The sequence below is a fragment of the Sodiomyces alkalinus genome (assembly GCF_003711515.1).
Source record: "Sodiomyces alkalinus F11 unplaced genomic scaffold SODALscaffold_16, whole genome shotgun sequence".
Classification (NCBI taxonomy): Eukaryota; Fungi; Ascomycota; class Sordariomycetes; order Glomerellales; family Plectosphaerellaceae; genus Sodiomyces; species Sodiomyces alkalinus.
This window is the reverse complement of record NW_021167094.1, coordinates 465,397-481,867: the sequence shown is the minus strand read 5'-3', so window position 1 is coordinate 481,867 and position 16,471 is coordinate 465,397. Positions and strand designations below refer to the sequence as shown.

At 56.2% G+C, this 16,471-nt stretch overlaps 6 protein-coding genes across 6 annotated transcripts; 3 read left to right on the top strand and 3 right to left on the bottom strand.

Moving 5' to 3' along the window:
* Window positions 1-740: 740 nt before the first annotated feature.
* Window positions 741-2,881, top strand: SODALDRAFT_285906 (hypothetical protein; the record flags this gene model as incomplete). Its single annotated transcript, XM_028608507.1, has 4 exons — window positions 741-803; window positions 1,007-1,030; window positions 1,116-1,839; window positions 1,941-2,881. The coding sequence occupies 4 exons, from the start codon at window positions 741-743 to the stop codon at window positions 2,879-2,881; spliced, it is 1,752 nt and encodes a 583-aa protein (XP_028462560.1).
* A 254-nt stretch (window positions 2,882-3,135) lies between these two features.
* SODALDRAFT_329625 (hsp70-like protein) lies at window positions 3,136-5,582 on the bottom strand. Its single transcript, XM_028610997.1, has 3 exons — window positions 5,263-5,582; window positions 5,032-5,158; window positions 3,136-4,918 (listed from the first exon to the last, which is right to left on the bottom strand). Exons 1-3 carry the CDS (start codon window positions 5,390-5,392, stop codon window positions 3,451-3,453), a joined length of 1,725 nt encoding a protein of 574 aa, XP_028462559.1. The 5' UTR covers window positions 5,393-5,582; the 3' UTR covers window positions 3,136-3,450.
* Window positions 5,583-5,890: 308 nt separating this feature from the next.
* SODALDRAFT_302260 (exosome complex exonuclease RRP40) lies at window positions 5,891-7,148 on the top strand. The gene is made up of 2 exons (XM_028608921.1): window positions 5,891-6,257; window positions 6,377-7,148. Exons 1-2 carry the CDS (start codon window positions 6,054-6,056, stop codon window positions 6,914-6,916), a joined length of 744 nt encoding a protein of 247 aa, XP_028462558.1. The 5' UTR covers window positions 5,891-6,053; the 3' UTR covers window positions 6,917-7,148.
* Window positions 7,035-7,433, top strand: SODALDRAFT_364264 (hypothetical protein; the record flags this gene model as incomplete). Its single annotated transcript, XM_028614630.1, has 3 exons — window positions 7,035-7,079; window positions 7,159-7,183; window positions 7,315-7,433. 3 exons carry the CDS (start codon window positions 7,035-7,037, stop codon window positions 7,431-7,433), a joined length of 189 nt encoding a protein of 62 aa, XP_028462557.1.
* On the bottom strand, window positions 7,372-9,909 carry SODALDRAFT_84421 (hypothetical protein). Its single transcript, XM_028615739.1, has 2 exons — window positions 7,856-9,909; window positions 7,372-7,759 (listed from the first exon to the last, which is right to left on the bottom strand). Exons 1-2 carry the CDS (start codon window positions 9,811-9,813, stop codon window positions 7,477-7,479), a joined length of 2,241 nt encoding a protein of 746 aa, XP_028462556.1. The 5' UTR covers window positions 9,814-9,909; the 3' UTR covers window positions 7,372-7,476.
* Window positions 9,910-10,839: 930 nt separating this feature from the next.
* Window positions 10,840-12,679, bottom strand: SODALDRAFT_329622 (hypothetical protein). Its single transcript, XM_028610996.1, has one exon. The coding sequence runs from the start codon at window positions 12,602-12,604 to the stop codon at window positions 11,096-11,098; it is 1,509 nt and encodes a 502-aa protein (XP_028462555.1). The 5' UTR covers window positions 12,605-12,679; the 3' UTR covers window positions 10,840-11,095.
* Between the last annotated feature and the right edge of the window lie 3,792 nt (window positions 12,680-16,471).

The following is a 16,471-nucleotide window of genomic DNA, read 5'->3' as shown; positions in this document are numbered from 1 at the left end:
AAAAAAAAAGACATCCAGGACAAAAAAAGCAAAGGGCAAAAGCCATCGTTCATCTAGCGGTGGTGCTTTGACCCATTCTCTCGTCTCGGCTTCCTCCATCCCGCCGATTCCGACTCCAACTAAAACGAATCACCCCGGGAGTCCAGATCTTTCCCTGCCTCGCATATCTCCAGGCGAAGGAGGGAGGGTCAGGGGTTTACTTGTCTGCATCTAGTCCAGACATTCTCCCACGCCTTCAACCGTCCAGCCTCCAACGCCGCAGGTTGCGACACCAACCAGGGGAGAGGTGCGGCCGTATCTCTGCCCGTTATCGTCCGCCCTTCCCCATTCCTCTCCAGTCTCCAGCCATGCACGCTTCGGGTTTTCGGAGTTTCGAGACATGACCTCATTGAGTAAGCATGTTGACAGTTGCTCTCTCCCTTCTGTTCCTTTTCTTTCTTCCCTTCTCCTTCGATACATCCCTTTATTCTGGCTTGACATTCTTTTCTCTCCTCTCCCTCCCTTCCTACGTTACTGACTTGGCCTGGAAATACCCTCACTTTGGCCACGTGCCAATTTCCCATCGCATAAGTGTACATACTCGGACAGTCGCATACCCACCCTCACACCTTATCACCCTTCCCTCTCAAGCTTGACCTCTTTCTCTCTCACCCTCAACGCCAACCACATACCGTCACCGTCACCGTCACCATTCTACACCACTCACACCCACATCGTTCAACAATGCGTTGGCTGATGTCATGACATCTCTCAAAACCATTACTAACTTCAACCTCCTGTCTACAGTCAGTAAGGGGCGTAAGGTGATTTTATCCCTTCTTTTTTTTCTTCTTTTTTTTCTTCTTTTTTTTCTTCTTTTTTTTCTTCTTTTTTTCTTTTCTTTTTCTCTCTTCTCTTCTTCTCTTCTTCTCTTCTTCTCTTCTCTTCTTCTCTTCTTCTCTCTCCCTCACTGCCCTTCTTCATGTGACCACCCCTTTGGCTGACTTCCGAATCCTTTCTGCCGCAGCCAAAATTCGAGCTACATCTCAAGGTATGTCAAAGAGAATCCACTACGAACACACAACTCAACAAACATGTTCACCCTCCAGGAGGAGGAGAGGCTGATCTCTGCCTAGATTTACGATCTCAACAATGTGCCTCTGGTATCTGGATGTTCCCACATAAAATGGCATCTTTCCCACTCCATCCATGCGGACCACCGTGGCCGCACTCCGAAATGCTCCATCGTCAACCACAAGGTTGAGTATAATTACTCCGCCATTGTCGGCCACATCCGTATCAGCGTCGACAAGAACAACAATTTGACCGAGTGTCCCATCGAGTTCGAGGTGCTCCAAGAGTTCCCCACCGGTGGTGTCGGCGGGGGGGGCCGCGATGAGAAAATCTCACTCGGCGTCGTCAAGCTCAACCTGAGCGAGTATATCGACGAGAGCGAGGCGCGTCCCCGCGAGGTCGCTCCTCGCCTCAGCCGGGAGAGCAACAGCTCCAGCCGGGGTCATTTCCGGAAGCAAAGCGCCGCCGGTGCTTCCACCGTGGCCGCAATGGCCACGAACAACACCACCTCCGCCTCTCCCTCTGCCTCCGTGTCTTCGAGACCGGCTTCTTCGAGCGGCACCCCCGTCACTTTCGACGGCCTGGACGCCGACGTGGAAGACGGCATCGTGCGCCGCTACCTGATGCAGGAGAGCAAGATCAACAGCACCCTCAAGATCGGCATCCTCATGGTCCACGTTGACGGCGACAGGAACTTTGTCGCCCCTCCCCTGAAGACCGCCCCTGTCTTTGGCGGCATCGCTGGCATTATGGCCGGCGAACAGGTCGAACAGGTCGACCCAGGCCGTAAGCTCTCCTCTCCTCTCCTCTCCTCTCCTCTCCTCTCCGCCCCCTCCCCCCTCAAAAGCAACCCATTCGGACCACTAACTAATCCCCCTTCCGGCCAGAACTCCCCACTCTTGCCAAATCTCGCGACCAGGCCGAGATTCAAGATATGTACCGCAAGTCTCTCGCCGCCTCCTGGTCTCGACACCCCGGCGAGCTTTCCGCCGATGAATGTATTGAGAATATCTTCGCCGGCGGCGACGGCTGGCCGACGCCTTCGCCTTCCTCTTTCGACCCACCCTCTTTCGACCCACCCCCGTCTCAGCTGCCCCAAAGACAACCCTCGCAAACGAGTGACCGTAGTACCGGCAGCAGCGGTCCGAACGAACAGCGCGCTTTCCGCCGCAAACGGGCTCTCGGCTTCGACGCCAGTGCCGATGTGAGCGGCGACGATGATTCCATCTTCGGCAGCATGGGCGGCGACACGCTCAGGCCCGGCGACTACCGCAAGTTTGTGGGACGACAACTGGCTCAGGCGTCCGCCTACCTCCACGGCCACGGTCACGGTCACGGCCATGGCACCCCTACCTCTGCTACCATTGGCGCGGTTTCCCCAAGCCGTCATCACAGACGTCACGGGAGCAACACGAGCGATAAGAGCGCCAGCACTGTCACCGGACGCGATCCCGATTTCTTCGCCTATTCTTTGGCAAACCAATACCACCATCCATACGGACCCAGCAGCAGCACAGCCGGCACCCCTTACAGTTTCCGCAGCCCCAGCCCCAGCCCCAGCCCCAGCGGGAAGGGGAGCAGGAGTAGTAGTCTCACGCGCCGCCGCCGAGGGGATGCCCTCGCCGACAGCCGCGATGACCTCCTCAGCCCGGCCCGCAGTCGTAGCGAGAGCATGACGAGCCTGGCCCCGACCCTCGGTAGTGGCAGCAGCGACGGGCCTGCCGCCGTCGGCGCGCACGACGGTGCGTATCGTCGGATGAGGGAGCTGCGGGAGCTTGATGTGAGAGACGACATGATCGCGTGGAGTTTGCCGGGCGAGGTGAAGTGAACTTGTCGCTTCCTCCGCCACCGACATTTGCAAATATATATACATACCTTGGTCTCTTGTGTTTTGACACCCATGGACATCGGTTAAACAAGCAGGCACGGTGTTAGTTGCGTCAAATTTCTTTTCTTTTTTCTTTTTTTTTTTGGTTCCACGGGCGTTGGAACACTCAAGTTCTCTGCTCCCATCTGCAAAGACGCCGCCACCGCGCCACTAATATCACTATATATACTAGACAGGACAAGGAAATTCGGAGGGGATGTTGACCATTTCACTCGAAAATGCCACGGGAGACTCATGGGAATTCATAAACCGCAGAACTGTTCTATTCTATAGATTTCCTCCCTCCTTTTATCGCCTACCGTTGTCGACCTAATAACAGCCGAACCAAAGCAGATTAGAACCTCACTGCACGGTACACAGGACAACCGAGTTCGGGTCTATATGCCTTCATCACAACGTGTGATCCACATCCTACCCTCATTTCGTGATACAAATCAGTTAAATCCATTCCCATATCGCGCCCGGGCCGAATGGGTCCCTACAATGCCTTGTCTTGGGACAAAAGAAAATCACGGCGCCTTGACCACACCCCGGACGCCGCCCTTCCCGCCAATCTCCCTCGCCGTAACGATAACGCTGAGGTCGGCGTTGACGGTCAGGGTCACCTCGACCTGGCTGCCCTTCTTGACATCGCGGACGGCGGCCTCCGCGACGGTGTTTCCGATCCTCCAGACCTTCTCGCGCTTCTCCTCCTCCTCGTCGTCCTCGTCCGAGGAGTCGTCGTCCGAGTCGTCCGAGTCGTCCTCATCCTTTGCGCCGTTCGTCTCGGCCTTTTGCTTGGGCTCGGGCTTGGTCACCTTGATGTGGGCGCCACCCTCGACGACGCGGATCAGGACATCGCCGCCGTTCTTGGGGCCGGCGATGCGGGCGACGCGGCGGGCGGGGACGGCGGTCTCGGCGGGGACGATCGGGGTAAAGGACTCGGACGACGCGTCGTCGGCGGCGAGGGTGACGACGCCGAGGGCGTTGGCGATGTGCTTGACGGTCGAGACGGCCGGGTGGGTGGACTGGTCGATGTCCTCGGCGTCGTACTCCTGGATCAGGGAGGCCTGCAGGGCGGCGCCGCGGGCGAGCAGCTCGGAGGGGTTGATGGCGGTGGCGCAGGTGGCGGGGGCGACGATGGTGGTGGACTCCGGGAAGAGGGCGGCGAGGTTGTTGGCGATGCGCGGGGTGTGGGAGGTGCCGCCGGAGAGGATGACCTCGTCGATGTCGAGGACGTCGAGGTCGGCCTTCTTGACGACGGCCTCGATGAGGCGGTTGATGCCCTCGAAGACCTTGCGGGCCGACATCTCGTAGCGTAACCGGTTGATGGTGGAGGTGAAGTCGATGCCCTCGATCAGGCTCTCGATGCTGAAGCTGGCGTTGGTGCCGAGGGAGAGCGCCTTCTTGGTCGACTCGGCTTCGAGCTTGAGCTTGGCGAGACTCCTGGCGTTCTCGCGCGGGTCGGTGGTGTTGTGCTTCTTGATGAACTCCTTGGCGAAGTGGTCGATGAGGACCTGGTCGAGGTGGCAGCCGGCGAACTCGTAGTCGTGCGAGGTGGCGAGGATGGTGTACATGCCGCCGCGCGAGGCGACGACGGCCACATCGGAGCGAGTGTCGCCGAGGTCAGCGACGACCACGATCTTGTCCTCGACGGTGGCCTCGGGCCGGGCGTCGTAAGCCAGGATGGCGGCCACGGGCTCGGCGATGAGCTGGAGGACCTCGAGATCGGCGTCGTTGGCGGCCTTTATTAGCGCGGCCTTTTGCTTGTCTGTGAAGTCGGTGGGCACGGTGATAACGGCCGAGGTGACCGTCTTGCCGAGGTACTCGGAGGCGGCGGTGATCAGGCGACGGAGGTAGCGCGTGGTGACTTCGGAGACGGACAGGGTCGACGGCTCGACGGCCTCCTCCTTGTCGTTGACGGTGAATGAGACGACGCCGTCCACATCATGAGGGTGGGCCGAGGCGTGGTTATGAGTGGGGTCGATGGACTTGAAGCTGGAAAGAGACAAATTGACCATTAGCCTAGGAACAGGGACTCGGAGGAATCGGTGATGAGTCGGGACGGAAGGGCCGTCAGGTCATTTTCATGGGAACGATGTTGTGCATACTCTTGACCAACAAACTCCTTAAAGTAAGCAATGGTGTTTTTCGGGTTCCGGACGAGGAAGGCCTTGGCTTGTTGACCATAGTACTCGTCGCCGTCAACGTAGGAGAGCACGGTAGGAATCTGGCGATCTGGTAGAGTAGAGAGCACCGAGGTCAGAAATCAGAACATGGGTTCAACTAGGAGCAGTAAAAATGGCAAGGCCTCCAGCGACGCAAAACGGGTTCTCTCTCACCTCCGTCTTCGTTGGCAATGACCTCGGCCTTCTCATCCAGAGTATAAGCAATAGAGCTGTTAGAATTGCCAAAGACCAAGCCGATCACGGTGCGGTCGCCCGGCGCAGGGCGTGAACCTGTCTCAGCCATCGGGAGAAGCAGGGCAACTGGAGACTAAGATGGGAAAATGACTGGTGAAAAATCGAAGACCGTTTTCCCAGTGGAAAGGTAAATATGACTGGGCTTGATAGGTCGGAGAGGGAGGATGGGTTGGAAAGCGGTAAGAGTGGTAATGTAGCAGAAGTCGAGCTGGTGGATGGTGGTGGGGTTTTTTTCGGACATGGGAAATTTTTAGAAGAAAAAAAGGGAAAAAACTGTTATCGGTGAAGAGGGACCGATAAGGTAACGTAGGGACAGGACAGATGCCCGGGGTTAAAAGGTTGTACACTACATATAGAGAAGGTACAAGTACTTGTACCACATCAGACAAAGGGTGGCTAGGTACGTATCTCAGATGTTCAGGTACCTGAAGTGATCTAATTAGCAGCACAAAAGATCCCGTCCCTCCCCCACCACACCACAACCTTTTCAGGTTCCTTCCGCAGTCAGTCGCCGTGTTGATCCATCGACTTCTGCAAGGCTGACAACCACGAGGCTGTCATCCGCTCTAAACCAGCTTTTTATCTGAATCATCCATCGCGACTATCCTATCCTCCGCGATATGTCTGATCGCCATCCAACGAGAACGTAACGAACGTGGTACAGAATTTCGAACAAATCCTCATAATTGTCACAACAGCCGCCGCCCATCATGGCTTCATCAACAACGGCAACATTCGTGATGCCTGGGGACGAAATCGACCCCTCGCTCATCCCTTCACACAAAAAGCTCCCACTTCGTCTAGGCCCCGGCCTCCGACACGTCCCTCCAAATAAAATCGTTCCTGTCATTGCCGGCCAGATTATCACAGATCCGAAGAAGAACACAATCTGGGTTGAGAATGCTGGTGGACGGGTATGACCTTCCCTCCCGCCTTGCCGTGCCCTTTCAATGCCCTGCTCTATCCTCCCTCTCCAAACAAACACCTAGTTTGCCGCCCTCGGAACTAACCAAAACCTCTCCCTCCCCTATAGTACGTCCCCTCACCAGGCGACCTAGTAATAGGCACAGTACACCGCTCCACCATGGACGCCTTCCAAGTCCATCTAGCCGACTACTCCGCCCCGACCCTCCTCCCCCACATGGCCTTCGAGCTCGCCTCGAAGAAGAACCGGCCGCAGCTCCCCCCCGGCTCGCTCGTCTACGCCCGCGTCGTCTCGGCCCGGAAACACATGGACGCCGAACTGGAATGCGTCAACCCGACCACCGGCAAGGCCGACGGCCTGGGTCCCCTCGTCAACGGTATGCTCTTCCACATCTCCCTCGGCATGTCCCGCCGCCTCCTCATGGCCCGGCCCGCTTCGGACGGCGGCGTCGTGGTCCTCGACGAGCTGGGCGCCCTCGGTGCCGCCTTCGAGACCGCGGTGGGCAGGAATGGTCGGATCTGGGTCAATAGCGAGAGCGTGAAGACGGTCATTGCTGTGGGGCGCGCCATCCAGGCGGCGGATAAGGAGCAGCTATCCGTCGAGCAGCAGAAGAAGCTTGTGCGGAAATTGATGAAAGATTTGAGCTGAAAAAAAGCTACACGCGACCTTCCCCCCCCTCTGGTCTTTTTTTTTTCTTTTTTCGTTCTCGACTAACATTTGATGACTTGTGCACGTGAAACAAGGTCATGTCTGTTTTTGCTTCTCCATGTCTTCCATGTGCTGCACGTCCAAGACTGTACTGGCCTTGAGAGTCTGCGTATATAAGTTATAAGTTATACATTGTATGTGGTGTGTGTCGCCGCTATTCACAACGCTTCCCAAACGCCCAGAACTGGTTGCCTGGGTTTGCCCTCGGTGAGCTATTCCTCGCTTCACACATCGGCAGACCCGGATTACCACCTCCCCGGCAGAAAACAAAATATAAACCGTCCCGTTCATGTCCTAGCCCGATACCCGGATTTTTATACGCAACGAAACATACCCAGCCACCCAAGCTGCTACTACTTGCTGTCCCACCTCTTCTCGAACAACGATCGTCATCCTGGGAAGAATCTGGGGACGAGAGCAGGGTTCCCGCCAGCAACCGTACCCCTCTCTGCCGTGAGGTCTATATAGATCCTTACAGGGGACTATGTATGTGTGTGTCCTCATCTAACCCCCCACATAGCCTCATCGGCAAGATCGGGCTCGGGATCAGCCGTAGGGCTCATCCCATGCTGGTTGATCATGTGTCGCCTCCAGTTGTCCTTGCGGGGAAACGCCTTGCCTCCCAACTTGGAGTACGGGCAAGTAGGCTCCAGGCAGTGGAACTTGCGCAGCTTGTTGTGCTTGTCGTTGACGTGTCGCTCCAAGTGAGTCTTGGTGCCAAACTGCTTGTCGCAGCCTTGATACTTGCACTTATGTGGTCGATCATGGTAGCGTCGATGGTGACTGCATGCCCGGGTTAGCAAGAGAGAGAGAGAGAGAGAGAGAGAGAGAGAGATGATCCAAAAGAGACGACGAGGGGTTCGGGGTGGAAAAGCCTACTTCAGTTTATGGACTTGGTCGAACGCCCTGCCACATTGGTCGCAAACGTGGGCCCCGGGGGCCCCCGGTGAGCCGTACGGAGAGGGGCTGTTGCGAGGATCTGTATAATATGGCGAAAGGTTTGGAGACGGGCTGACCTCTGTCAACTGTGTGTTGGGCGTCGCGAGGCCCGATGGCGCAGATCCCTGGTTAGGCATTGGTGTGGAGTGGTTCGAGGCTTCGGTCCAGTGACCGTCCGATGACGGGGTGCGACGGTGTGTTTGGGGCGTGGGTTGAGAATAGCCAGAGTAGCCATGGTGAACGGAAGCCTGTACCATGTTCCAATGCCCCCAGTTCCCGTTCGCCGGGCTTGGGAAGGTGGCAACGGGGACAGGGCCTTGCGAGCCTGGTTCCTGTTGGACGATGGTGGGCGGGGAGGCTTCCTCCTCGGGTATCGGCGGAGGGGGGCTGTAGTATGGAGGAATATCTAGCGAATGGCTGGGGGAAGCGAGTTCAGGAGGTCGTGACGGAGGTGAGGGGAACGAGGGGGGGGAGGCCTGTGGGGAGGCTTGTGGGGAGGCCTGTGAGGAGGCCTCCGAATACGCCTGATAATAGAGGCCGTAGAACTGCTCAGACTCGTTGGACGCATGCAGGGACATGGGATTCATCGTTCCCGGAGGCGGGTTGCTCGGGGGGAGTACGGGAGGCCACCAGCCTCCGTGCTTTGCCAGAGTGTACTGGCTATCGTCGTACGTGGCATGGACATCGGGCGCGGCTTCTGCCGTCGAGGTAGGGGGACCCGTCGTCCTCGGGACGGCGGAGGTCACGTGGCCTGAAGGGCCGCCGAAATCCAGAAAAGACGGCACCATCTGCATCTCGGGCGACTCCGTGATGTGGCCGCCAAAGACGCCGGCATCTGGTGCAGCAAAGGCGGGAGATCCCAGAGACCTGGAGGCCGTTGGAGGAGCAGGCGCGCCACCAGCGGCGACCCCTTCGGCGGTGGTGGGCGATGACAGCGTCGGCGTCAGGGCGGCATCTCTGGAGCTGCTCATCCGCCGCACAAGGGACATGAGATTGTTCTTCAACGAACTCGCGCGTGAACTAGACCGTTTCGCCGTTGCCGGGGTCTGATCCGGTTCTTCTGTCATGGGCGTCGAGGTGATACCGAGATCGAACCGTTCGGTGGGACTGTAGTAGCTCGCACTTTGGCCGCCCATGGCCTCGCTGTACTGCAGACCGTCGGCGCGAGTGGGCACCAGTTCGATGCCGCCCGGGGAGAGCGGCGGTGGTCCCTCTGTGTTCCATTTCGGCGCCTGTCCGGTCGAGGCACCCGAAAGCCGCCCGCTTGCCAGGCTGGAACTGCGTTCCAGGACATGTCCAGGGGCCGCAGCTTCATTCGACGTGGTGCTCTGGGCTGCTGCGTGGTTAGTATGGCGGGAGTTTACGGTGGCTTCTCTGCTGGGTGGGAATGGCACAGGGTCGTTCCCATGCGAGGGAAGTTCCCTCGAACAAGGACGAGCCGGCGATCCATGGCCAGCTGTTGCTTCTGTTTTGTCCCAAGTATCGACAGTGCTGGAAACGGCTGTGGTCTCGATTCGGGTTTCGGCGTCGGGGGTTGTGGTGGAAGACTGGCGTTTTTGGCGGATATATTTGATGCGGCGGATGATCAAAGGGTAGAGGCAGACGAGAGCGAAGCATCCAAGGATAACGCAGCCAATAACTATTCCTGCAATTCCTCCTTTGTGGAGACCGCGTGGCTTGATGATGGTATCTCGTTGCGAAAGAGGAGTGGCGGTCTTCGACCGACGCTCGAGGGTCGGTAACCGTTTTGTCAATTCATGACTGGCGAGGCTGGGTTCCGATTCGGATTCGGGTTTGTATGTGACTTTGGGTTCTGAGATCCACGTAAGCGCCTCGACCTCTCCATCATCGGACAGCAGGGCGAGGTGGCCGTCAGATGAGGCCCCGAGAGGAGCCATAGTAGGCTACCCGTTGTCAGGAGGCCGCCCACAACATGGAAAACGAGGCTGATGACACGAGTCGGGGCGGGACGGGCTGGAGAGCTGCGCTGTTTTCGCCGAATCCCAGGCCGGGACGGTCTCAATAGAACGGACCTGACGGGCAGGTCTCGAAACCGATAGACCCGGTATGATGATGGAGAATGGGTATGTATTATATATCGAAGCTAGTGGGTAGAGAGACGTACGGAGACTGTAGGGCGCAACCGCCGTGACGGTTGATGAGCCTACGGATACGTTCGATGAGAGTTAAAGTGTGGAAGTCGGCGGCGAGTTCTGAGTTGCTGGACGGGTTTGGACGCGCAGCCTCACCGACCGAACCAATAATGAGTACCTACCCCATGCCTTGCCCAGCCACTATTGAAAGGACACCACTTGGCGCCAAGGAAAGAAGGAAGAATGAAGAATGAGGGGGGTAAAATGTACCCCGGCCACGGCCAACTCCGCCGCAACGACACAGTGCACGCTGATAAGATTGATAAATAATGACTCGGCAAGGCTCCCTTTAGGTGCCGTGGACAATACTGTGGAATAAAGTACTTGCCTAACAATTTCAATGCCAAGCCTCTTGTATATCCACTACCTACCTAGTGCCTACACCTAAGGTAGCAAGAAACGGGGAAAAAATGGGTAACCAATCAAGACGGGTCTCGGAAGGCCGCCATTCACCCATCAACCTTACCTATAATTAAAGGCAGCCTCCTGCCTCGACACGTAGTGGTACCTGATACTCCGTTACCTGAGCTGGGTTTAAGGTACCTTATGTACGTTGTAATTAATTACCTCAGCTGCGGATTCGAGACGCCCAAGGCCAGGATGGGCGAAAAGATCCAGCCAACCTTCTATTTCCACATTTGGGTCAGTAATGGATTACTTCGGAGACCAGGGATTGCTTTTGTCTTCGCCTCTGGCCCCACGGATGTAGTACGAGAAATTGCTTTTCTGGAGGTCACGAAGACTAGGTGAAGTGGAGGAGGTACGAAATACGGATAACGAGAGACACGGGCCATGAGAAGAGTGACTGGCACAGAGAAGCGTACCTAACTAACAAATATGCCGCGAGGCAAAGGTACCGTACCTAGCTACGGAATGGTACCTTGTACAATGGCATCATCAGGTTACCTCCTGTACCTTATACCTTACTTATTTTCATGTTCTTTCCATGTTTTTCCATGTTCTTTCCATGCATATGAATGAATCCCAGCCCCAAACCCTTTACAGCCCCGCAGTACGATATATTGGCTCACCAGTAAGGATTCATCTGCTTCGGCTCCGTCCCCTTGGGCACAACATACAGTCCCGTAGCTTCACATACCACGTCTCCCGTATCAGCCTTGACCATCTTGGCCGTGATCCATACCTTGCGAGAGGTAGCAGCAACATCTTTATCATCCTCGGGTGTCGTCGTCGCTGTCGTAGCCCCCGACGCCTGCTTCCCATCGTCCTTCCGGAAAGCAGTGGGATACAGAAACTCATCAAGAGCATCGGGCGCGAACCGAGGGCCAGGGTTCCCACCGCTATCCGGGGCCACCCACTTCTTCCCCCCCCGCAATCGTGCCTCTCGCGTGGCAACCCACTCAGCCGAAGCAGGCGCCATGCGCACGACGACCATGTCCTTCGGGTACAGGACGTCCAGGTGGTCGATCTCGAGGTAGGCCGTGGACGGGACCGCACACGACTTCCCCTCGCCGTGCGGGCCCGGGACGAGGAGACGGCGACCAGCGACGCGCGCCATGGCCTCTTCCATCACCGTGGCCACGGCGCCCGAGTGGACGACATCGGGCAGCAGGCCGGAAAGGGCGCCGCCGAAACGGACGAGGAGGGACAGCTGATCCGTGCGCGCGTCGCGATAGACCTGGTACACCGAGCCGAGCGCGTTCTTCGTCCCCAACGTGCGGGCCACGTAGTGGTGGCGCTGGTAGGGGTTGTCGGGCGGCGGGAAGATGAGCGGTTCGCCTGTCCTCGCCGCCTCCTCGCGCGTCACCGCCGCGACGGGGACCGCGTGGGCGGCCCAGTTGGAGGGGACGAGGCCGGCGTCCGGATCGGCGCTGTTGTAGGTGTGGTCGAAGACGGTGATGGGGGGAGGGTATAGTTCGTCGAAGCTGGTGGGGAGGATCGTGCCGGTTATGGGGTACCAGTTGGACAGGTCCCAGGCCGTGATGGCACGCACGTTGGGGGCCAGGTACCTGTCGCCTACGGAGAGGCCCTCCGTCTTACGGCCTCCTTGGCCGTCGTTTCCGGCTTCGTCTAAATCGTCGTCGCTGTCTCCCCACTCGACGGGACCGGGCACGAAAGACCGGAGCACCGATTCGTTCACCAGGTTGACTCCTGTATTGTAGCCGGTAACTGTGGCGACCAAGACGACGATGACCGTCACCAGCCGCCGGGGAATTCTCCGGCGGCCGGAGGAGCGCGATGTTGGAGACGATGGGAGGGCATCGGCAGGGGTCGAGAGGAGGGTGGTGATTTGCGCCGGGGTAAGGAGGGAGAGCTTGTTGAGAAGGGCCTCGCGGGCTAGCAATTGCGATACGGGTAACGGAGGTTGGGGTTGCTGTTTCTGAGCTTGCTTATCGTTGGCATCGGGCCATTGTGAAGCAGCACGCGTCGGGGTCGTTGTACGGAAAAAGTGGCTTGTCTTCGCGGAGCTGTCGAGAGTGGGAGTCGGCCTGCGAACGGGGATGCAGAGGGAGCAGGAGGGTGATAAGCGGACATCTCGGAGAAGTCCCCGGGCAGAACCTCCACGGTATAACATGGTAGTTTCGCACCGCCCTCCTCCGCCTTTGGTCGTGGTTAGAGAGAGGAGACTATTGTATGCACAATACAGAGTGTGCTGCCAGCGCCAAAAAAAAAAAAAAAAATCGCAATGCAATGACGTCGCAATACTCTGGTAGCGGTGTGGGGCCGAGCTCACCCAAGAAATTTGTGTTCTCAGCTTGATACCCTATAGGTCATGTTCCCCGGTATTCCGGGAGAGCTTGAGTTGGATGAGTTCAGCCAGCGCAAGAATAAAAGTCGCAGTAATGTCATCAAATTTACGACGGAAAGAACAGAGAAGTTGTAAGGAAATTTGTGGGTTCAGAAGCCTGAGGATGGATCCAGTGTCTTTGGTGGTTCTCTTGTGTCTTCCAGGTTCGTACGTGGACGTGTAGATTGAGCTTTGACCAATCATTCGTTCCAATTCAATATCATCCATCTCGGTGTCTTGGCATGGGTACTCCGTCCCAGGTGGCAGCATCCAACCTTTCGCTCGTATCCGTATTTGTCAACCTTTTGGAAATAAAGTTAAAAGTACGAAGTAGACTCGTTTCATACAACACTTATTGCCCCCCACTGTACCTTATCCATTAAAACCCAGAGTCTGGGGTTAGGAACATGGGATGCCTCTTTACATATCGAGAAGCTCAGACTCATCTCACCTCTCAGAGTAACTTGCACGAAAGAGCTATCAAAAGTACTCTTGTGTCCAGGGGGCTGCCAATAGTCTCTGGCTGCCGTAGGTGCAGAGAAAACACGGGCTAATGGCAGCCTCCCTACCTTATCCTTTTCATTTCTCTTCTTTCTCCTTGTCAATAGCCTTAGTGCCAACACCATGTATCAGAAGTGCAGGATATATAAACATATAAACATAGAACACGTATTATGACAAGGTCTTGTCCCCCGGGAATGGAGAGTATTCCTGACTCGAAGGGAGTGTGTTTGTCTGCCCGGTTGTCAGTGGTTCAGTCTTGGCATTCGTCCTGGTCCGCGACCTTCTACACGTAGACCGAGGTCTACTTTGCCTAGGGATAGTCCACATCGACCACGTCCCGACGCCATCACGTGAAAGATTGGGTGTGCGCCCTTTGAAAGTCGTGTGTTTTGGAATAGGGATCAAGTTCTGAGGTTCGTCCACCATTGTGCAAGTAGAACCGGGGAATCTGGGATTTGAGGATTTAGGTTACAAAACCGCGTGGGACCAGCATCGATCTCACGACGTGCAAGATTTCTGTCCCTATTGCAGATTGTAGATGACCACCGGCGTAGCCGATAGGAAGAAGCAGGGAGAGGGGTTACCTGCTCATTCTTGATGGATGTTGTAGTGTACGTACCTAAGTCTCCGCAGTAATTCTAAAAATAAGGTAAGAAGGAATCTTGCTTGTCCATCTCATTCCGCAGCTGCCAAGTCCGATTCCTTAGAAAGACGAATTACGGCGAGACCGTGTCATCCGTCATGGCACGGGCACAGAAGAGGTAATCGTTCTGGACCAAACACAACGGAGGCCAAATACATCGTTTACTGAATAAGAGCGCTTTTTGTTCGATGAATTGATCGATATCGGCTGGCGAAGCAACGAAGCACGAGAGACATTGATAGCGGTTTTTTTCGGGGGGGGGTTTTTTTCGGGCAAGAGCACGACGAAACAACGAACGTACGGACCTAGTCCTTGGTAGCACAATAAATAAGATTAAATGGCCCTAGACGCGCATTGCAAAGAAAAGCAACGTCGAGGAAAGCGGCGTTACTCGGCTCGGGGATCTATGTTCGATGTTGGGCCGCGTGCTTCACCGGGAGGTGGAAGAACTGAAGGAGAAGCGCCGTAACGCGACGGAAATAAATACATCAAGGAACATGTCCGAAATAGGAACAGGAAGCGGACCCAGGCCATTAATCATCACAGCCCCCCACCACCCCTGTCTAAGATTCATCTATGATTGGCTGTTTTGTGATTATGCTGCGCACTAGCCACAGGCTCCCATGACAACAAGTGTGGCGCTGGGGGCGACGGGCGATCCACGAATTGACAGCTCGCTCACACACAGTCACAGTCAACCAACCCAAGCAAGATGGTGCAACGCAACTCGGTGCCCAAAGTTAATACATCGCATATCTCTCTCACAACATAACCTAGACAAGAAATAAATTCTTATACTAGTATTCAGACTAGGTCATCTTAATAAACCAATATTGCCTCTTACCGGTCGCTAGCCTCGCCGGTCGCCGTTTACTTACTGCCCCCTATCTTCTTCTATTCTCTTCTTCGCCCGCCGTCTTGTCCACTACACTAGTCTGATGCGGGACTAAAGGGTAAGCCGAGCATGAACAGGGCTGTGATGATCCTGGCGTGGGTAGGAATTAGATAATTCCGATGGTAATGTGAGAGCCCATGGAGGCGTCCGGCTCTCTACCCACCCCCCTGGGGGGGCAACAGGTTGGCCAAGACCTTACCTTCTCCGGCATGGCATCTCCCTCCTCCCTGTCTTTCTCCGTCGCCGACTCCGTCGCGTGCTGTCGTTGCTGGTCAAAAGCGAGATGCTGTCCTGTAAAAAGTAGATCTCTTTCTCCCTCTTTTCCCCGGTTTGCCGTCCACCGAAAAAAGAAAAAGGAAAAGGAAAAAACCCCTACCGGTTCTCGTTTCTCTCGTACACGAAGAACATAGAGGAGTTGGCATCTACGGCCACGCCTTACACAAGGCCCTTTAAGCCACCCCTCTTTTCTTTCCTTTTTTTCTTACACTCACCTAAAACATCCGACCTTTACTCCGCATCGGGTTTTTTGATTTCTTTTTCTTTTTTCTGCATCAGCAACCTGATCACGATGATCCCCAAGCCATTAATGGTCGTGGCCGCGGCTGCGGCCGTCGCCACGACAGCATCCGCCCAGGACGTCAACGTGGACGACCTTATCGCGGATGCCAACTCTCTTCTCTCCGAGCAGGCCAGCAGCATTACCTCTATCCTAGGGGACATTGATGAACAAATTCGCACGGGAGACTGGATTGCCACCATCACCTGCGCCCTCTCCGCCGGCCAGAGCGACGTTTCTTCCATCATTGGCGACATCACTGCCACCATCTCCGTGCCGGCCAGTACAGAAACGGAAGCCGACTCCTGTGAGGAGGAGGAAGACGAGGAGGAGGCCGGAGAAGACGAAGAAGAGGAAGAAGAGGAGGAAGAAGCAGAGGATGTCTGCGTAGAGGCCCCCGTGGACGAAGATGAAGACGATGGGGAGCCCCCCGTTGAAGGGCCTATTGAGGACGACGAGGATGAGGAAGAAGAGGACACTTGTGTTGATGATCCCGAAGATGGTGAAGACGGTGGAGACGGTGGAGACGATGGGAACAATGACGGCGACAATGGAGGAGATGACGACAGCGACGACGGGGATGGCGAGGGTGAGGACGGTGACGATGATGTCTGCGAGAACGAGGAAGACGAAGACGAAGAGGAAGAGTCTCCGGGAGAAGGAGATGAAGATGATGAGGAGACCGGCGACGATGACGCCTGCGAGAACGAGGACGAGGACGGGAGCGAGGATGAAGAGGAAGAGGAAGAGTCACCGGGAGAAGGAGGTGGGGAGGACGGTGAGGACGGTGAGGACGGTGAGGACGGTGAGGACGGTGAGGACGGTGAGGACGGTGAGGACGGTGAGGACGGTGATGCTTGCGACAACGAGGATGAGGAAGAAGAGGCACCGGGCAGTGGAGATGAAGATGATGAAGAGAATGACGGTGGTGATGATGGTGAGGAAGATGAAGAGGACGCCTGCGAGAACGACGATGGTGAGGACGACGGTGGAGAGAACGATGGTGGTGAGGACGATGGTGGTGAAAACGACGGTGATGAAAACGATGGTGGTGAG